This window comes from Oncorhynchus mykiss, chromosome 4 (assembly GCF_057628025.1).
Source record: "Oncorhynchus mykiss isolate SJ-2025 chromosome 4, ASM5762802v1, whole genome shotgun sequence".
In the NCBI taxonomy this organism is placed as follows: domain Eukaryota; kingdom Metazoa; phylum Chordata; class Actinopteri; order Salmoniformes; family Salmonidae; genus Oncorhynchus; species Oncorhynchus mykiss.
Window position 1 is genome coordinate 56065564 of NC_143025.1, and position 23047 is coordinate 56088610.

Here is a 23047-nt window from a genome sequence, read left to right on the forward strand (position 1 = left end):
ATCATGAAGATTGTGCGCCATCTGGTGGCGAAACATGCGACTTTCGCGCATTTTATTTTGGTAATGTTAGTTTTGTTTATATTTCCCATAGCAACTGAAACTATTACTGTTTCCTTAGTCACATCACCATATTTAAACCAGATTTCCATGGGAGTTTGATTAAATAAAAGGTGAATATCCTGCTGGCCAATGCTTATACTTTCTGTTCAGTAACTGTCCATTATTTCCAATGGACAATAAACACTATTACAATATTAGAAGCAATGTAGGTACACACTGGACATTGCCACTGGTGGCTTGCCATTTTTGCCAGGAAACACCTTTCGGGATGTTACGGGCCAAGTAGTTGAGCCGATCATGGAAAATAAACCTGCAATATAAATGTAACGTGTCGATATCTATCACGCTGTGGCCTACACTTGTTCGATTGCAACAGAAAGACTACATCGAGCTCTGATGCCCTTGGAATGTGGATTGTGCAGTGGCATTCTTTGTATTGCAAATTAAACCCCGTGTGAAATGACAAATAGATAGATAGCATAATAAGCTATTTTCTCGTCTTGTTACATATGATTGAAATTTTGTAGAAGCCTGTTTGAATGATTAACATGACTTACTGCAACTTGATACACTAGAAAATGTCTACAAATGACAGTGTAAAACCATTAAGCTGTATACATCTGCTGTTAAGTTCAACATGCCAAGCATATTGGACTCCTCCAAGTCACCTCATAAACTAGCCATTCCATTGAGGTCAAAGTCAAAAACATTAACTTTAAACTACAACAGGGATTTGATTTTCCTGTGAATTCCTGCTTCTCCTCAATTCATAGAAACCGACTAGCTCTGGTCCAGGGCATGTGGCGCATTCCTCCACTATTAGAGGAGGAATGTGCACTATTCCTTGGACCAGAGCTAAGAAATGGAACCTTGCAAGTGCTGGTTCATTTTTATTTGATATATTTTTGGGGTGGGGTCGAGGTGAGGAGGAGGATTATTTAAGAGACTGTTTGAAGAGGTAGGGTTTCAGATCATTTTGGAAGATTTCCTAGCTTCAGGAAGAAGCTGGTTCAACCAGGATAGAGAAGTGCTTGGACCGGGGTAGCCGCCATTCCATAGGATGGGAGGGCCAGGAGACCTGAGGTGACATAACGGCATGCTCGGGTTGGGGTATAGGGTTTGAGCCTGAAGGTAGTGAGGGGCAGTTCCTTTTGCTGTTCCGTAGGTAAGCACCATTGAAAACCAGGCGGGCTGCAGCGTTCTGGATAAGTTGCAAGGGTTTGATGGCACAAGTGGGGAGCCCAGCCAACAGCGAGTTGCAGTAGTCCAACTACTCTACGGATGTTGTAGAGCATGAACCTGCAGGCGCGAGTCACTGCTTTGATGTTTGCAGAGAACAATAGGGTGTTGTCCAGGGTCACATCAAGGTTCTTTGTACTCTGGGAAGGGGACACCGTGGAGTTGTCGACCGTAATGGGGAGGTCTTTGAGCGGGCAGGCCTTCACCGGGAGGAAGAGCAGCTCCGTCTTGTTGAGCTTGAGGTGGTGGGCTGACATCCAAGTTGAGATATCGGCCAGGCATGTAGAATTTGTGTTGCCACCTGGGTGTCAGAAGGGGGGAGGAGAAAAGTAGTTGAGTTTCATCCGCATAGCAGTGATAGGCGCGACCATGTGCAGCCATGGTGGAGCCGAGTGACTTGGTGTATAGAGTGAAGAGGAGAGGGCCTAGAACCGAGCCCTGGAGGACACCAGAAGTGATAATATGTGGTGCAACAACAGATCCTCTCCACGTCACCTGGTAGGAATGGCCTGCCAGGCAGAATGCAATCCAAGAGAGTGCCGAGTCTGAGACGCCCAGCCCTGAGAGGGTGGAAAGCAGGATCTGATGGTTCACAGTGTGGAAGGCAGTGGATAGATCTAGCACGATGTGAATAGAGAGAGAGTCAGCTTTGGCAGTGCGGAGAGCCTTCGTGTCACAGAGAATGGCAGTCTGCATGAACACAGCCATTGCGCTATCAACAACACTCCCTGTGGTACAGCCATTACTGGTAAGATATGGGAGAAAGAAGTAAGGAGACGTGTGTGTGCGTGTAGGAGGTGGGGAGGCAGACCTTGACGTACCCTCTGTCCTCTCTGAAAGGGTAAGTGTGTGCGGGCTCTAACCTGCTACTCTACCTCTGCTCCCTCTGAGGAAGAACATCCCGGAAAACATGACCTTCCTCTCCTTTTTGTGTGTATGTGTGTCAGTTGTTTTAGTCTACTAATAAACTTTTTTGAGAGAGCTTGTGTGGTGTCAGTTGTGTTCGATTTGACGGTGTATTGACCATGTTGTGTGGTTAAGGTATGGTCCCTCTGTGGTAAGAGGGAGCTGGGGTGCAGACCGCAAACAGCGAGAGTGGAAGTGGTGGAGAGGATGGTGGACTGTGGAGGACATCCCAGCCACTTGCCAGTGTTGGCACAGCTACTTCCTACATGATGGGTAGTAGGTCATCACTTTTACTTAATATACAATCAATCAATCAAGCATTTTTTTTTATATCAGCAATTGTCACAAAGTGCATTTACAGTAACCCGCCTACACCAGAGAAACCCAGGACATATAAGTCACCGCTGCTCCTATTATATCCATCTCCCTGTGTGAACCGGAGGGGAGGGGTGCTGTTTTACGGGCTCCTAACCAACTGTGCTATGTTGTTTGTTTCTTTGCATTGGTTGTAACTTATTTTGTAAATAATGTTGCTGCTACCATCTATTATGACCGAAAAGAGCTTCTGTGCATCAGAACAGAGATTACTCACCTCAAACTACCTTGTGAGAATTCGTCGGAGAGTGGGCAAACTGCCACTACCATCCGTCCTATTGGCCAATGTGCAATCACTGGAAAATGAACTGGATTATCTCCGATCAAGACTATCCTACTAATGGGACATTAAAACTGTAATATCTTTTGTTTCACTGAGTCGTGGCTGAAGGACAACACGGATAATATAGAGGTGGCTTGGTTTTCTGTGCATCGGTAGGACAGAGCAGCAACGTCTGGTAAGACTAGGGGCAGGGTGTCTATTTGTCAATAACAGCTAGTGCGCGATGTCTAATATTAAAGAAGTCTCAAAGTAATGCTCGCCTGAGGTAGAATACCTCATGATAATTTGTAGACCCCACTATCTATCGAGAGAGTTCTCATCTATATTATTCATAGCAGTCTATTTACAACCACAAACCGATGCTGGCACTAGGACCGCACTCAATGAGCTACGGACTACAAAGGTAAACCCAGCCGCAAGCTGCCCAGTGACACAAGCCTACCAGACAAGCTAAATGCATTTTATGCTCGCTTTGATGCAAGCAACACTGAAGCATGCATGAGAGCACCAGCTGTTCAGGATGACTGTGTGATCACACTCTCTGTAGCCGATGTGCGCAAGACCGCGGGGCCAGACAGATTACCAGGACGTGTACTCAGAGCATGCGCAGACCAACTTTCTTCAATGACATTTTCAACCTCTCCCTGACCGAGTCTGTAATACCTACGTTTCAAGCAGACCACCATAGTCCCTCTGACCAAGAAAGCGACTGTAACCTTCCTAAATGGCTACCGAGCAATAGCACTCACGTCAGTAGCCATGAAGTGCTCTGAAAGGCTTGTCATGGCTCACATCAACACCATAATCTCGGAAACCCTAGACCCACTCCAATTCGCATACCACCCCAAAAGATCCACTAATGACGCAATCTACTAATGACGCAATCTCAATTGCACCCCACACTCTACAGTGTGGTGCCAGGAAAACAAACTCTTCCTCAATGTGAGCAAGACAAAGGAACTGATCGTGGACGACAGGAAAAAAAGGGCTGAACAGGCCCCCATTAACATCGACGGGGATGTCGTGGAGCGGGTCAAGAGTTTCAAGTTCCTTGGTGTCCACATCACCAACTAACTATCATGGTCCAAACACACCAAGACAGTTGTGAAGAGGGCACAAGAACACCTTTTCCCCCCCAGGAGAGTGAAAAGATTTGGCATGGGTCCCCAGATCCTCAAAAAGTTATACAGCTGCACCATCGAGAGAATCCTGACCGGTTGCACTGCCTGGTATGACAACTGCTCGGCATCCGACCATAAGGTGTACAGCCCAGTACATCACTGGGGCTAAGCTTCTTGCCTATATGCTTGGCGGTGTCAGAGGAAGGCCCAAAAAATCGTCAAAGACTCCAGTCACCCAAGTCATAGACTGTTCTCTCTACTACCACACGGTAAGCGGTAACGGAGAGCCAAGTCTAGGTCCAAAAGGCTCCTTAACAGCTTCTACCCGCAAGTCATAAGACTGCTGAACAATTAATCAAATGGCCACCCGGACTATTTACATTGACACCCCCCCTGTATATAGCCTCGTTATTGTTATTTTATTGTGTTACTTTTTTATAAAAAAAATTACTTTAGTTTATTTAGTCAATATTTTCTTAACTCTAATTCTTGAACTGGGCTGTCATTTAAGGGCTTGTAAGTAAGGACTTCACGGTAAGGTCTAGCTAGACCTGTTGTATTCAGCGCATGGGACGAAAAACATTTGATTCGATGTCATATCCTTAACCTAGGCCAGCCGATTGCAGGTGGACTCTCCCGCCAACATGAGCTTCCTGCTGCTCTCACCTCAAATACACACACACACATACACACACCATTATGAGTGTTCCCCTATTTACATGTTTGTTATGTGTGTTGTGTGTCAGAGGTGAGGGATGATAAGCGAATGTTTGAGAAGAGGCCTCTGGTGTGAGTGGATGACATGTAGATGACCTCCCAAGTTCTTGGACAGAAAGATCACGTGTTAGTGGTTTAAGCTTTACTCTTAAACCACAAGCCCTGAGCTTCCAACATGACCTGACGTGTGTGTGTGTTACAGGCGGAGTTGAAGGCAGAACTCGTAACAACGGCAACATCTGGAGCTCCACGCCATAATGGGTGACTTCTTGCAGTTCCTGTTACTACGAGGAACGAGAAACGTCTTCATGTTCGCCAGCAAGTACTTCTCCCCATTTGCCTCCCACCGACCCCTGGGGGCACCTTCAACCCTCGTCACCTTGAGGACACACACTGGGGCTGCATCTCAATAGTCTAGAAGCGTCCTCTCATAGGCACTTTAGTGAGGACAATACTCTTCTGGTAAGCACTTGTCACTAATATGTAATATGTAGAGAGGCCCTTGAATGTGTTCATCAAATATGAATGCTTTTATGGGTGTTATGATATTTATTTTACGATATTGTTTTTACTGTCTAATGTTTTTGTTTGTATTAGCTTCCAATCAACTTTGTTGAAATGGTAATCGCAAGAATTACAGTTATGTGAGCTGGTGTGAATTAAAGAACATTTATTATTTAATGTCTTGTATATTTTCCATGTTTTATTTATGTTAAGAACTTTATCCTCAAGTGTAATAATTCCAGTAACTGCTATTTTGCTTTGACTCTGATGTGCCCACCCCATCATTTCTAAGACTGAAGTTATTCATTAAATTAGGCTCATGGTTCTCTGACTCAACAAGTAATGCTATTGGTTGGATAACTTTGCTTTCCTGACTTCCTACAGCTTGAATTATTTTCACCACAATTGAACAGCATTATGTACATGTTCCTGTGGTTTGCATACATCTGTAATGCCTCCCTTGAACTACTGGGGGAGTCAGTCACAGTGACATCTCAGTAAATTTACTCAATGAATAGGTCTGTGAAGGTGTTTTTTATTTATTCATTTTTTTGGACTGACTCTCTTGAACTGGATCTATGCACACTCACTAGACTCTACCCACACACACACACACACACACACAATCAACTAGCCTCAACCCAATTGAGATGGTTTGGGATTCCACAATGTAGAAAATAGTACAAATGAAGAAAAACCCTGGAATGAGTAGGTGTGTCCAAACTTTTGACTGGTACTGCATATATATTATAATTTTATTTTTTTATTTTTAAAAAAATATATATTTTCCTTCATTATTTTCCATTAAAACTACCACCCCTGAACTAATGGACAACAACACTTACACGGAACCTAAATCGTGCGCTATCGTGCGTAAATGTATTTTGTCCCCCTACACCAAACGCGATCACGACACGCAGGTTAAAATATCAAAACAAACTCTGAACCAATGACATTAATTTGGGGACAGGTCGGAAAGCATTAGACATATATGGCAATTTAGCTAGTTAGCTTGCGCTTGCTAGCTAGTTTGTCCTGGGATATAAACATTTTGTTATTTTACCTGAAATGCACAAGGTCCTCTACTCTGACAATTAATCCACACATAAGCCCCCTTGAACTTTGCGACCTTTTGCCACATTTCAGGCTTCAAACATAAAGATATAAAACTGTATTTTTTTGTGAAGAATCAACAACAAGTGGGACACAATCATGAAGTGGAATGACATTTATTGGATATTTCAAACTTTTTTAACAAATCAAAAACTGAAAAATTGGGCGTGCAAAATTATTCAGCCCCTTTACTTTCAGTGCAGCAAACTCTCTCCAGAAGTTCAGTGAGGATCTCTGAATGATCCAATGTTGACCTAAATGACTAATGATGATAAATACTATCCACCTCTGTGTAATCAAGTCTCTGTATAAATGCACCTGCACTGTGATAGTCTCAGAGGTCCGTTAAAAGCGCAGAGAGCATCATGAAGAACAAGGAACACAAAAAATACAGTTTTATATCTTTATGTTTGAAGCCTGAAATGTGGCAAAAGGTCGCAAAGTTCAAGGGGGCCGAATACTTTCGCAAGGCACTGTATGTCCTATTTAGCTAGCTAGCTTGCTGTTGCTAGCTAATTTGTCCTGGGATATAAACATTGAGTTGTTATTTTACCTGAAATGCACAAGGTCCTCTAGTCGGACATATACTCCACACATAAAATGGTCAAACAAATCGTTTCTAGTCATCTCTCCTCCTTCCAGGCTTCTTTTTCTTCATATGGCGATTGGCAATAAAGGTGCATTACCACAACCAACCTCAGTTCATCTTTCAATCACGCATGTGGGAATATGCTTCTAAAAACCAATAAGTAGATGGGGAGGGGCAGGACTTGCAGCATGTTCTGTGTTACAAATAGAATTAACTTCTATTTTAGCGCCTGGCAACGCAGATGCTCGTTGGCACGCGCGAGAAGTGTGGGTGCAATGATTGAATAACGTGTGTACATTTATTTTGCAACGCTCGTGCACGCGACGTGACCAGTGTGGTCAGCATGTTAGCCTAGTCCCAGATCGGTTTGTCTTGCCATTGACGTGGCAGATCTGGGACCAGGTCTAATTCTTGTCTCATGCCCATTTGGAACATAACCTTCTTCCAACCATTAACAGAGAACAGTGATATTCTTCCATAAACCCTGTTGCCTCAGTTCACAAGTATCTCATCTAAGGTTTTTACCCATAGTACAACCACCCACATTGGTAGCCAACTCTTATGACTCCTTGTCTTTGTCTCTCTTCCTCAGTTTTCAGATACCGCTTTGTGCTGACCACTACATGCTAAAGTACCTGGAGTCCATCTCAGACCAGATCCCCTCTCACACCATGACCTCCCTGAGGCAGAGGCTCGGCCTATGGATGGTTGACCAGTGAGCGGAGACCCACGCTGGCCCTCCCTCAGACAGGTAAGGGCCTACATTTCAACAGCTGTTGCCAGGGTGACACATTAACCTGGATTACTTGATTTGGGATTATTTTGTCAGATTGAGTGTGTGTGGGTGCATGCATATGAAGCAGACTCCTCCAACAGTATACTCATTCCTCTCCCTTCAGATGACAGAGTGGAACCCTCTTCTTGATGCCATAAAACATATTACTCCCCTACACATTTTCTCCATAAAAGAACATCCTTACTACCTTCCCTCAGACTATGAACCAAGGTAAGTACACCCTTGTTGCTTTGACAAAGTCATTTCTGAAGATGATTTATTTCCTGTGGTTAGTGATTCATTAAGGTAAAAAAAATATATGAACTGTCCCTCACCTGTCCAGCTCCCCTCATCAGACCTCCTCCTCCAATGAGCTATCAGACAAATTGAGGAAGCAAGGAAGGTTGCAAGGATTTGACAGCCACACAAAACAGATTTGCATCATGGCAATTGCAAATGATCAGTTATCTTAATATTTTAGTGTGTAGTGTACCACACATCAGTTTTATGGTTGAAAGATTCATTTAATGTAAAAAACAAAATAACAGTCCAGACCATCACAATTGAGAAAAATGCATTATTTAATTAAGTAATAATAGATACCTCTTTAACAAAAACAATGGGAATGGCATGCGGTATTATCCAACATACATGGTCATCAGGATGGGCATGGTTTGTGTCAAGTGACCACAGCATGAGCACAACGCGGTCCGAGTAACACCGACCATGACCAAGAAGAAAGGGCAAAGGAGTAACCAGAGCCCCATGATTGGTCCAATATCAACCTTGTCCCGCCCATTCTACACACTACCCATCACTGACTGGGTAGCATCAAAGCCAGCACATTTGGATGTCCCTCTAGGGCCACCGTAGTATCAGCAACATCCTTCCTGCACCACATTACAAGGGTCGTATTTATTAGGGCACGAAACATTAATCAACGGAAACCGAAAATGTGCGTTTCTTATTGGACAAGTCCAGATAGTGCCTCAATGTTTCATTCCATTTGGTGCCTAATGAATATGACCAATGCTAAAAACAAAAAGCGAAGCCTGCTCATTCAACGGCGACAACAGAGCTCAAAATCAGCTGCGGTGACATTTCGACAAACACTACACCAGTACAGTACTTAACGCATGAGGCATCACATTCAATATGACACATACAGTGTGCCAAACAAACAACATATTCATTGTTCTGTATACAAAGGGAGCTCCAAAAACAGAGTGGCCATAGCAGGCGGTGTGGGTGTATAAAAAAAAAAATACTGATATTAGAGTAGAGAGAGAGAGTAAATGTCTGTTCAGGGCTCATGGGGGGTTTGGTTTTGGATTTTCATCCAGCATTTTTAAAGCCGTGTTGTGTCCATAGCGACAGACCCAGGCCCTGCATCACCTCTGGAACACGCAAAACAGGAAGAGGATGAACCGTGTGGGACCAGTTTCCTGTTCCTCTGATTGATAAGCCATATAAATCAGGGCCACTGTTAGGGCAGCCATTCCGGGTAGAGCCATTAGGGGGCCTTGATCTTCTTGGGCCGAGGAGAGGCTCCATTCTCGGCTTTGATCACGCCATTTTCATGGTGGCCAACTGTAAAAGGGAGGGAGGGAGGAGGGCAATCACACATTAACATGTTATTGTTGCTGCAATAGAATGGCTTCAACTCTTACCATTGACCATCTTCTAACTGTTAAACTGTTATAAATCCCCTACTGATCTTGAACAATGGCATAAGAGGTGCTATAAACCCATTCTAAAGTGTGTGTACACTCACGGGAGTCTCTCTTAAGAGGGCGGGGGGTTTGCTTGGCAGCGGCCCTCTTCCTAGAGGCTTGTTCATGTCTGAACTCTCGCCACCGCCTCAGCTGGAAACGGATAAACTTCCACAGGAGCCAGGACTGGGTCAGACACACCAGCAACAGCACAGTCATCCTATACAGAGGGATGATAGAGAGAGGGTTAGGGAGATAGTGGTGTGTCTGCGTTTATGTGAGAGAGGGAGAGACATCGTATTAGTGTGCACGCACGTACGTGTGTGTGTGTGTGTGTGTGTACATTAGACAGAAGTACACTGTTCAAGACAGCCATCAAAAATCTCTTACCGTATCAGCACCGTGTTAAAGTTGCCCAAGTCCCAGTCCAGTCCCTGGTTTTCAGCGCGGGCCAACCCAAAGCCCACAGCCAGGAACATAAGGGTAAGGGTCACCATCCGCGTGAACACAAAGCACACCGCCCACACGTCAAACCTGGACACACACACCGAACACATCAGTACATGACATAAGTGGATTGTGATTATGCTAGGATTGATTGCATTAAAGGTAGAGTCAGCAATAAGATGTCATTATACACATCAGGGAGATTCACAGCATTTTTAGAAAACAACAAAATTGAGATTTGCCAAGAATGTAGATATTGGGAAGAGCCAATAGTGAGAGTCTTGGCAGATTGTATTTCAGGAAGTCATCCCACTGTGTCTGGTGATGTCACATTGCATAGTTTAGCTGTAATGAAGTGATGTTTATACAGTTGAAGTCGGAAGTTGGCATACACTTAGGTTGGAGTCATTAAAACTCGTTTTTCAACCACTCCACAAATGTCTTGTTAACAAACTGTAGTTTTGGCAAGTCGGTTAGGACATCTACTTTGTGCATGACACAAGTCATTTTTCCAACAATTGTTTACAGACATATTATTTCACTTATAATTCACTATATCACAATTCCAGTTGGTCAGAAGTTTACATACAGTAAGTTGACTGTGCCTTTAAACAGTTTGGAAAATTCCAGAAAATTATGACATGGCTTTAGAAGCTTCTGATAGACTAATTGACGTAATTTGAGTCAATTGGAGGTGTACCTATGCTTTGAAATCATGGGAAAATCTAAAATAAGCCAAAACTTGTAGACCTCCACAAGTCTGGTTAATACTTGGGAGCAATTTCCAAATGAATGAAGGTACCACGTTCATCTGTACAAACAATAGTATGCAAGTATAGTATGCAAGTATAAACACCATGCAGCACGCAGCCGTCATACCGCTCATGAAGGAGACGCATTCTGTCTCCTAGAGATGAACGTACTTTGGTGCGAAAAGTGCAAATCAATCCCAGAACAACAGCAAAGGACCCTGTGAAGATGCTGAAGGAAACATGTACAAAAATATCTGTATCCACAGAAAAACAAGTCCTATATCGACATAACCTGAAAGGCCGCTCAGCAAGGAAGAAGCCACTGCTCCAAAACCGCCATAAAAAAAAACAGACTACGGATTGCAACTGCACATGGGGACAAAGATCGTACTTTTTGGAGAAATGTCCTCTGGTCTGATGAATCAAAAATAGAACTGTTTGGCCATAATGACCATTGTTATGTTTGGAGGGAAATGGGGGAGGCTTGCAAGCCAAAGAACACCATCCCAACCGTGAAGCACAGGGGTGGCAGCATCATGTGGTGGGGGGTGCTTTGCTGCAGGAGGGACTGGTGCACTTCACAAAATAGATGGCATCATGAGGTAGAAAATTATGTGGATATATTGAAGCAACATCTCAAGACATCAGTCAGGAAGTTAAAGCTTGGTCGCAAATGGGTCTTCCAAATGGAGAATGACCCCAAGCATACTTCCAAAGTTGTCAAAATGGCTTAAGGACAACAAAGTCAAGGTATTGGAGTGACCATCACAAAGCCCTGACCTAAATCCCATAGACAATTTGTGGGCAGAACTGGAGAAGTGTGTGAGAGCAAGGAGGCCTACGAAATTTACCCAACTTATTGTGGGAAGCTTGTGCAAGGCTACCCAAAACTTTTGACCCAAGTTAAACATTTTAAAGGCAATGCTACCAAATACTAATTGGGTGTATGTAAACTTCTGACCCACTGGAAATGTGATGAACAAAATAAAAGCTTAAATAAATCACTCTTTTTACTATTATTCTAACATTTCACTTAAAATAAAGTGGTGATCCTAACTGACCTAAAACAGGGAATTAAATGTCAGAAATTGTGAAAAACTGAGTTTAAATGTATTTGGTTCATGTGTATGTAAACTTCCGACTTCAACGGTATATCACATTATAATATGAATAGCACTTCATTAAAAAGGTAGACCCCGCAACATGTTGTTTTGCAGTTGGAAGTAAAAGTAAGCAGCCATTGGCTCCTGCGCGCTCTTATTCTGTAACGTGAAGCAGCATAATGGACAGGACGATAGTCAATCACAGGCCATTAGCACAAATCCATCTGAATGCCAAGTAGAGAGGCATCGGGAACCATTTTTACAGTCTTTGGTATGACTCAACCAGGGATCAAACCCCCCAACCTTCCAATCTCAGGACGGACACTAAGCACAAGGACACTGAGTTGGAAGTATGAACTCACATTTTTTGGTGGCTCTCATCAGTGAAGTAGAACATTCTTGCGATGTGGAAGCCCATCTCAGACAGGTACTGGAGGCAGAGGAGCACCAGGCCCACACGACTCAAACTGAGGGAGGGGAGAGAGGGGGCGGTGAGGGAGAAGGACATGGTTATGCATGTGTTATGAAGTCCTTATGCAAGTACAAATTTGGAGTAAATATGAATATGGCAACTCAGGTGCTCTTAATTAAAGGTATAGGTGTTTATATATGCTAATGTAAAGTGCCGTCAGAAAGTTTTCATACCCCTTTGACTTATTCTACATTTTGTTGTCTTGACAAAGATTTTCTAGCTGATTTAAGTCAAAACTAACTAGACCACTCAGGGACATTCAATGTCATCTTGGTAAGCAACTCCATGTATAGGTTATGCATGTGTTATTTAATCCTTAAGCAAGTATAACTCCATTGTTAGTATTGTGGAGTAACTACAATGTTGTTGAGCCATCCTCAGTGTAATGGATGTGATAGGAGAAAACTATGTAACTGTTTTAAAGTCACCATTGGCCTCAGTGAAATCCCTGTATCTTTGTAGTTACTGGGTATATTGAGACACCATCCAAAGTGTAATTAATAACTTCACCAGGCTCAAAAGGGATATTACAATGTTACAATGTCTGTTGACCCATCTACCAATAGGTGCCCTTCTTTGCGAGGCATTGAAAACCTCCCTGGTCTTTGTGGTTGAATCGGTGTTTGAAATCCACTGCTCGACTGAGGGAACTTACTGATTGTATGTGTGGGGTACAGAGATGAGGCAGTCATTCAAAATGAATGTAAAAACACATGTTGCACACAGAGTGAGTCCATGCAACATGTGACTTGTTAAGCACATTTTTACTCCTGAACTTATTTAGGCTTGCCATAACAAAGGAGTTGAATACTTATTGACTCAAGACACTTCAGCTTTTCATTATTAAATGAATTTGTAGAAGTTGTGAAAAACATAACACTTTGACATTATAGGCTATTGTATGTATACCAGTGACACAAAACCTCAATGTAATCCACTTTAAATTCAGGCTCGAACAACAAAATGTGAAAAAAATGAAGGGGAGTGAATAAATTCAGAAGGCACTGTATGTGCTTATCTATGCTTCTTTGTTGTGGGTGCTCATGCGATTATATACTGTATGCATTTGTGCTAATATTAGGAGCTTCTATTGGGGATGTCACGTTTAAATGAAATTAATATTTTAAAAAGAAGAGCTAACCGAAAACCATTCAAATCACAGGGCAGTTGCCAAAAAACTAAACAGATCCCGATCACCATCAAGGGAAAAAAAGAAACATTCAACAAATGCCTAACAACAATGCTGTAACGTAAGGAGATATTAATTTTTCAAAACGATTTGCTCAGCAAGTTATCCTCGTTTAACAATTGAAAAAAATTGCAGCGTGAGACGAGGAAGTGACTGCAGCGAAAGTCCTTGTAATGGCAATACTTTGAGAAGTTAGATAAGAAGGTTGTGAAATGCAAACTTTGTGAGGTGGAATTGAGCTACAGTGGCAGCACAGGTGCTGAAAGGGAGGCACCGTGAGACCCAACCCGTTGCTGGCTGCAGTGCGATAAGGGATGGAATGAGAAATCACACCGCACTGATTACAGAAAGGATTGCGGTTGATATGCAGCCATTGTCAACGGCATGTCTAGAACCAGACTACAAGATGCCATGTAGGAACAATAAAAAATAAATGTAAAAAAAAAAGTGGCAGTTTTAAACATTAAGAACATTTGTCACATCCCAACTGTAGCTTGTACATGTGCTTACTTGAGCAGGTATGCTGCAGAGACGTGCAGCAGGTAGAGACAGATGTACTGCAGCTGGCGAGGGATCTCTTCCTGAGGACAACAACACAAGAGCAGTCACATCAGGAGTGGGTTCCCAACCTTTTTTGGAACCATGGCACAACTTGATGGGATTTCAAATTCTGTATTTAGTGGTAATGGCCAGGGGTTGTAACCGGTTCAGGGAACAGAACACCAGAATATAACAAAAATGTCATGAAACAGATTCAGAACTGTGAAGGAGATTGATCTATACAGTTCCAGAACAGAACCGTTACTTTAAAAACAGGGGAAATCAGTTAACGTTATTTTACTTTCCGGCAACAGAGTGCCGATGATCTGAAAAGTCAGTCAATCGATCAATAATATAATAATACTTTAAGCAAACATATTTATTTTAAAATGTACAATCTATAGAAACAATGAGAATGGAAAGGTTCAGAGCTTCTGTGAAACATCACAGCACAGTTGAAAAAGATATCCAATAAGGATGGTGTAAAGAGATAGATGGGAGGGGTTGAATGGAGCTGAAGGTTGGGACAAATAACAACTAATGTAAAACATACTATGCCCGTAAAACATATATAGGTTAGGAACTTTTTTGAAAGACTACAGTTTGAAAGATATGAAAAATAGAAATCAAACTGGATGGGCATCATAAATATATGGGAGAGGTTGAGGAAGGACGAGTTAAAAACAAACAAAATAAAACTAATTGTAAAATAAACTGTCCATAAAATGTATGTAGCATGTATAAGCTGGAAATACAGGCCTAAATGTTGTTGTTCACTAGTTTGCTCCAATAGGGGGAGGGGTGGTAGGGTAATAAAGGAAATAAATAAACTCAGCAAAAAAAGATATGTCCTCTCACTGTCAACTGCATTTATTTTCAGCAAACTTAACATGTGTAAATATTTGTATGAACATAACAAGAGTCAACGACTGAGACATAAACTGAACAAGGTCCACAGACATGTGACTAACAGAAATTTCATAATGTGTCCCTGAACAAAGGGGGGGGGGGGGGGTTCAAAAGTAAGTCAATGCAGCTGGTGGCCACACCAGATACTAAGTACTGCAGTGCATCTCCTCCTCATGGACTGCACCAGATTTGCCAGTTCTTGCTGTGAGATGTTACCCCACTCTTCCACCAAGGCACCTGCAAGTTTCCCGGACATTTCTGGGGAGGAAATGGCCCTAGCCCAACGATCCAACAGGTCCCAGACATGCTCAATGGGATTGAGATTCGGGATCGTCGCTGGCCATGGCAGAACACTGACATTTCTGTTTTGCAGGAAATCACGCACAGAACGAGCAGTATGGCTGGTGGCATTGTCATGCTGGTGGGTCATGTCAGGTTGAGCCTGCAGGAAGGGTACCACATGAGGGAGGAGGATGTCTTCCCTGTAACTCAGAGCGTTGAGATTGCCTGCAATGACAAGTTCAGTCCGATGATGCTGTGACACATCGCCCCAGACCATGACGGACCCTCCACCTCCAAATCGATCCCGCTCCAGAGTGTAGGCCTTGGTGTAACGCTCATTCCTCCGACGACAAACGGGAATCCGACCATCACCCCTGGTGAGACAATACCGCGACTCGTCAATGAAGAGCACTTTTTGCCAGTCCTGTCTGGTCCAGCGACAGTGGGTTTGTGCCCATAGGCGATGTTGTTGCCGGTGATGTCTGGTGAGGACCTGCCTTAGAACAGGCCTACAAGCCCTCAGTCCAGACTCTCTCGGCCTATTGAGGACAGTCTGAGCACTGATGGAGGGATTGTGTGTTCCTGGTGTAACTCGGGCAGTTGTTGTTGCCATCCTGTACATGTCCCACAGGTGTGATGTTCGGATGTACCGATCCGGAGTAGGTGTTGTTACACATGGTCTACCACTGCAAGGACGATCAGCTGTCCGTCCTGTAGCACTGTCTTAGGCGTCTCACAGTACGGACATTGCAAGTTATTGCCCTGGCCACATCTGTAGTCCTCAGGCCTCCTTGCAGCATGCCTAAGGCATGTTCACACAGATGAGCAGTGAACCTGGGCATCATTCTTTTGGTGTTTTTCAGAGTCAGTAGAAAGGCCTCTTTAGTGTCCTCACTCGCTCTGAACCTTGGAGTGGTTGTTCCCCTTGCTCTGCATGGGTAACGCTGCTTCGATGTGGTGGCTGTTGTCGTTGTGTTGCTGGTTTGAGCCCAGGGAGGAGCGAGGAGAGGGACGGAGGCTATACTGTTACACTGGCAATACTAAAGTGCCTATAAGAACATCCAATTGTCAAAGGTTAATGAAATACAAATGGTATAGAGGGAAATAACAGCCTAAAACTTCTTATCTGGGAATATTGAAGACTCATGTTAAAAGGAACCACCAACTTTCATATGTCCTCATGTTCTGAGCAAGGAACTGAAACGTTAGCTTTCTTACATAGCACATATTGCACTTTTACGTTCTTCCCCAACACTTTGTTTTTGCATTATTTAAACCAAATTGAACATTGAACATTATCTACTTGAGGCTAAATTGATTTTGATGTATTATATTAAGTTAAAATAAGTGTTAATTCAGTATTGTTGTAATTGTCATTATTACAAATACATAGTTTTTATTTTATATATATATATATATATATATATATATATATATATATATATATATATATATAAATAAATAAATAAATAAATAAATAAAATAAAAACTATATATATTTAAGTCGGCCGATTAATCGGTATTGGCTTTTTTGGTCCTCCAATAATCGGTATTGGCGTTGAAACATCATAATCGGTCGACCTCTAGTCTGAATACCTTCCAAATGCACTGTAGATGGGAGGGGTTGAGCGGAGCTGAAGGATGGGACTAAAAATAAACTAAATGTAACCATTGTGTGTATGCATGTATAAACTGGAAGTAGACGCTTAAGTGTTGTTGTCCATTGGTTTACTCAAATTACGGGAGAGGTGGTGGGGTAATGGAAAAATATATTTTTTAAATACACATATTTAGGGCTCCCGAGTGGCGTAGCGGTCTAAGGCACAGCATCTCAGTGCTAGAGGTGGTCACTACAGACCCTGGTTCGATTCCAGGCTGTATCACAAACCGGCCGTGATTGGGAGTCCCCTTGGCCCAGGGTTGTCCAGGTTAGGGATTGGCCGGGGTAGGCCATCATTGTAAATAAGAATTTGTTAAATCGACTTGTCTATTTGAATAAAGGTTAAATAAAAAATAAAAAAAATGTATGAGGGATTGGGTGATTCAAACAATTACATTGATGGAAGCCACAATCTACCATATAACAGCTGATCTATTCCCCCAACAAATCTTTTTTTTTGGAGGGGGAACCACTGCTTTGTGCACGGTAGCAAAACGTTTTGCCATGGAAAAACTAAAACATGCGTTTCTAATTGGACAAGTTTGGGTAGGTCCCTCCCCGTTTCTGCCGGCTTGCTTCCGTTTGGCTCTTATGGAATGCAACTTGGTTACATCATCCTACTCTCAATTCATAAAGAGCGTCTGCATCTGGTTCTCTGTCAACGGGAATGTTAATGCTCAGAATGAGGTTGTGTGGGTGCAAACTAATGTTGTATTAAAAGGATAGTTCGCTCAAATGACACATTCACATATTTGTTGCCTTAACTTCAAAGCAAAGCAGTCTATGGACAAGGATTGTAACTTTCAAGGTGAGGAAGTAATATGTGATTTCGGTCAAAAAGCACTTGAGAAAAAAGAAACCTGCACACTGCTCTTTAATAAACCTTACGTATCGGCCCCACGGCCTTCGTCAGAGCTTTTAAGAGTTAACTTTTTTTTTTAGCACCCTTATGTAGACCTAGCCCCACCCACATCCATTCCATGCATCGAATGGGGTTGGAGTTGAGGTTTAACCTACATAGCACAGCCCACGTGGACATTTAATAATGTAGATAACATGGGTGGTGGAACACGTAATAATGTCATTTATTTGGAACCGTTTTCCTGTATGTGGGTGGCAGAAATATTCACACATCATCATATCATTACACTGTGCGCAACCTCTGCATCTATAAGAGGGCGTTCAGAAGAGGGCGTAAAAGAGCCTGGCTGATTTTCTTTTGTGGCTGGCAGTCGGCATGGACCAATAATTGCAACCTCTCCTATAAACAATAAGTGGTGGATTCTTAAATTCAGCTGGCAAGGCTGGGTCCACAAAGAAGATAGCTCCGGTGCCTTTAGAATGGTGGAAAAGCCTTTACATTTGGGTGGGAAATGCTTTTTATGAGTAATATGATGTGACAGAATTCCTTATTCAGACTAAAGGAAGATTTCATTCATTTTCACACCAATATCACTCCACCGTTTCTCACAGCCTCAGCACTGACCTTGCGTACTTTCTGGAAGTAGAGCTCAGGAAGGGCGTGAAGCCAGTAGGCCAGCTGAGTGAGGTAGAAGAACTTCACCTGAAACCTGCAGCACACACACACACAGGGGTTGTTTAAGGATATGATGCAGAGCAGAGTTCTCCTGACAACTCTGGTCCTGGAGAGCTATTGGGTGTGCAGGCTTTTGTTCCAGCCCTGCAGTAACATACCCGGTTCAGCGTAGAGAAGGGTTATTTAACCCATCATGAGAGGCCTACTAATAGTTACACCTGAGAATAATACAATCTTACATTTTTACTGTACTGGAAGATAAACTATAAGTTACATTGCCATTTTGCTAATTGTTATGGTTATCACAAGACATCTTGTTCGTGTCTGCGCTCTACAGATCCTGGTCGAGAGTAGTGCACTACACAGGGAATAAGGTGCCATTTGAGACACAGCCAGGAACAAGATACCCCTGTAATAGTGCCGAGTCATCATACCTGAGATGGACATGTGGGTAGTTCTCCCAAAGGCTGCTAGGGTGAAACAGGTATCCTTCCTGAAAAGGGAGACTTTAGTGGAAGTCTTCATGATGATTTGACTTTACGCGACACTTTGGTGTGTGTGTGTGTGTGTGTGTGTCTTACTGTTATGAGTATGTAGAAACTCCACACGCTAGACACCAGGTGAAACACACACAGCTGGCCTGACTCATTAAACTTGGTGTTCTTGCTTTTTGAGAGATGGAGACGCCTATTCACTTTCTGAAAACAGAACAAAAAAGCATTTGGTTCCAGATATCGTGGGAGACAGGTTGTGTCAAAATGGGGTTAATTTCCTGGTTCCATAGAAACATTGTCATTATGATACAGAAGGAAGTGTACAGAAACAAAAGATGCAAAGTGCCATCTTTAACCACTCTGACGCATTTTGAGCAGAGACGTACCGTACAAGTGTTACCCCAGGGGGGTCAGGGGGACACAGTCGGTCTTCAACGAGCTCCGGGGGGCCGCATTGAAAGTGTGTTTTATTTCCTCGCTGTCAAAGTTGGGGAAAAAAAACCTCCTCTAGACATATTTGGGGAATTTTTTTATGCTCCCTGATTGTCTTACTTTCATTTCGGTGATTGTTAGCGAGCTGAATAGTCAAGAAACTGTATGAATGTAGGTCCATTCTTTCAGAGTTTCGATTTGGATTTATTCATAAAATAAATGTCTTAAACCACAGGTTTGACACCCGTGTTAACCCATTGTAGAACACAGTTGATGATAGAGTGTGAAATAATATTATCATCCTTTTCCTGTTAGCCAGGGTCCCAGATATTTTTGTACAGTCTTGCCAACTCTTATGTTTAGCATTGCAGTGACCATAAGAGTTGTCAAGACAGCACAAACAGATCTAGCACCAGGGCCCCTAACCACAAAGCACTCCTACTCGGAAACGCTTTCTGAATACGGCCCCAGGCTACATCCCTGTATTCTGGAGGTTTTGTATAGGAGAGGAGACATAAAGACAACCCCATTTGACCGTGTGACCTCATAATGAGTATGTGTGCAGTAGGCCCAACAACCTTGATCTAAGGTCTGTTTTGCATTTCCAATTTAAATGGTTCATGCTACATTTGGCTGATCCTAGCTGTGCATACAAGGGCAACTTCTACTCAGATCAGTCAGTCTCCATTGTTCCAGGGTTTAATCTCCATTTTACCCATCGGTGTTCCCCTATCTACCATTGTATCGACAAGGCGGGCCACCCCACCTAGCCCTATTGCCTCCAGTCTACAAGATTTTGGCATCTATTGGATTTAAATTACAGACAGTTAAGATGCCAGAGTTTCTGGATGTTGCATTTAGAACACAAATACCCACAATGCAGTGAGGCTTGGTATTACTCACATCCAGGATGTACTCCTGCACCACAGCGTGGAGGATGATGGTGATGAAGAAATAGAAGAGGATGGTGGCCCAGTCCCGCCAGCCATACTGGTACAACGTCACCTCTCCCTCTGGACAGACAGACAGTGGAGGGTAGGTAGGCATAATGAGTGACAAAGTACACACAAAGCAGGCTACAGCGAGGAATGCACCGATGACTACAGGTATGACAGAAATGGCAGATAAGCCTACTCTGCTAAACAGGCTATGGATGTATCCCAAATGGCAACCTATTCCCTACATAGCACACTACTTTTGACCAGAGCCCATTGGGCCCTGGTCAAAGTAGTGTACTATATAGGGTATAGACTCATAGCTGATGTGGTAGTGTTGAATGGGGGTTGTGGCACAAACCTGGTGACTGGGTGCTGATGTTGTACTGGGGTTGAATGAACAGTATTGCAGTTTTTGCTGTTGCCTAGAAAAGAGAAGCATAACCACATTTAGGTTAGATATATGCTGAGATTAGATATCTAATGTTTTATGAAACTGCCGAGCGGCTTGCCTATGAATGACTTTCTTTTTTACGAAAGCAAGTAGACAGACAAATACGGAGTGGAAAAAGTTCTGTTAATGGACATTTGTGTGCTTATGGCTGTCTTTTTACAGACTGTTTCCGTATAGCGTCATGTAGTGACGATTGACACAATTGGCATGCTGACTGCAGGAATGTCCACCAGAGCTGTTGCATGAGTATTTTGTTAACTGCTCTACCATAGGCCACCTCCAATGCTGTTTTAGAGAATTTGGCAGTATGTCCAACCGGCCTCACAACTGTTACACGTGTAACCATGCCAGTGGGGAAAAACTCATTCTGATTGGCTGGGCCTAACTCCCAAGTGGGTGGGCCAATGCCCTCCCCCGCCCACCCATGTGAAATCCACAGATTAAGGCCTAATTAATTCATTTCAACTGAATGATTTCCTTAAATGTACTGTAAAATCGTTAATTGTTACGGTTATATTTTTGTTCGGTATAGTTCGCGTGTACTAGCTACCTAGCATGTCCTAGCTGGCTAGCGTGCATGTAGTGACGCAGAGCGTCGTGGGCAAGGCACGTAGAGATCTAACGCTAATGGGCGTGGTACTGTTACAATAACCCTCAATGGCAGAGGGCGAGTAGTTACTGCAGTCCACAGATACTTTGGGAAAGGAAAACTCTCTCAAACACATCACACGTTTGGGGCGGTAATTTGACGATGTTCTTCTAAAGTGAATTCCGAGGGGGGCGGTGCTGTGTGTGTGTATATATATAAAAAAAAAACGAGTCGTCTCGCCAGGACGAAGGGATACGCCGTTTATTTTACGGTAAACTCGAGCGCACTAACAGGTTGCCAACATTCCACGCGCGCCAGGGCCACCTGGTGTCAAAACTAAACCCCACCGAGTTCTAGTTTGCATGGGTCAGAGTCAACTGTTACCACAGTGACTTTCCGAGACGTGAAAGATCAAGGAAACCCCCTCCATAGTCTATGTAGCCTACACACCAAGGCCAACAGCGCGAAGGAACTGAGAATACCGGATTGATACCTGAAACAGTCACAGCAATGCAAACGACTTCGCCAAACCAACCGTAGACTAGGTTGTTTATGACAGATTAGACTACAGCAAGGGTTTCGCTACGTGCAAATTCATCAGCCGGCCTATGACGACCATTTTTTTGTCGAGGCATTCAATGATCTTCCCAAATCGAAAGGGTACAACGCTAATCTAACATTTGTAATTGAATTAAGATGACAGGTCGGGCGCAAGTAGAACGCAATTCGTGTCACGGCCAGTGCACGGAAAAACAAACACGTCCACTCTTTCACTGCAACACAACCCGCTGCAGCAGCGCTCAAACATTGAGACGTGGCAGTTAACGCGATCAAATTGGTGCAACGGGCTTCCTTCGTCGAACAGCTTTGTCAACGGGAACCAAGGGGCACTGAACATGTAACGTTATTCGTTTATGGCAATTAGTTGTGCCTTAAAATGAGCCTTTCCTTGATTTCAAATACACCGAACTAGTTTTTTCAAGTTTAACGTCAATGAAAAAAGTGCCATACTCTAAAATGTTCAATTCTTACCAAACACACTTTAAATTGGTTACTCGTAGGCTATGCACAAACTTCTACATTTCAGACTGAACGAGTCCCGTTGCAGCTGACAAAATGAGCTACTTTAGATGAACTACTGTAGACTAGAAACAGAGCGATGTCGAGATGAAGGAAATGATAGGAAGTTATGCTGTAAAAAAATGTCCCGTCTTTCACTTCCACTTCACCGCTGTCAACTTGCACATAAACCGTGATCAAACCACGATAAATTGTGACTTTGCAACCCTAGGTAGCCAACGCTATTGTGTTAACAAAAACTGCAACATTGTATCTACCAACCACCGCCATATCGGCATAACACAATGATTAACAGTGTAGCCAACAGCGGTAGTTAAAGTTAGTTGCAACTGCTTTCACATGAAACAGATGAACGATATTACATGACGTTCAACTAACTACATGCCATGGGAATATCTCGTGGTTGAATCTGTAGCGGACCTGCCAACAAAAAACAGCTGAGGTAGACGAGGGAAAATTGGAATCAGAATTCATCTCACCTCAAACATCAATCCAATCAGAATGAAAATTACCAAACTAAAGACGATATCGGCATGATTCTGTATTAAGAATTCCTGGCTGAAGAAGGGATAACTCTTGTTTCTCCTCCGGAATGCCATTTCAGCAGAATGACTTTTTCCCGACTTTTTACTTTATCCAACAAAAAAAACTGACTGCGAAGTTCAGGAGTTAACTTTCTCCTTGCTCTGCGCATGTGCAAACTCTAAAAGGGGACGTTTTGAGAATTCCTCATTAAAGGTAAGGCTAAGTGAAATTCCTTCCTTTCTAGCAACTTCAG

General features: G+C 43.1%; 1 protein-coding gene across 1 annotated transcript; it reads right to left on the reverse strand.

The window, feature by feature from the left end:
- Nucleotides 1-8245: 8245 nt before the first annotated feature.
- On the reverse strand, nt 8246-22978 carry LOC110522001 (translocating chain-associated membrane protein 2). The gene is made up of 11 exons (XM_021600043.3): nt 22749-22978; nt 20508-20571; nt 20115-20224; nt 18867-18983; nt 18720-18778; nt 18235-18319; nt 13868-13938; nt 12059-12163; nt 9785-9928; nt 9457-9614; nt 8246-9272 (listed from the first exon to the last, which is right to left on the reverse strand). Exons 1-11 carry the CDS (start codon nt 22866-22868, stop codon nt 9196-9198), a joined length of 1110 nt encoding a protein of 369 aa, XP_021455718.1. The 5' UTR covers nt 22869-22978; the 3' UTR covers nt 8246-9195.
- Nucleotides 22979-23047: the final 69 nt, after the last annotated feature.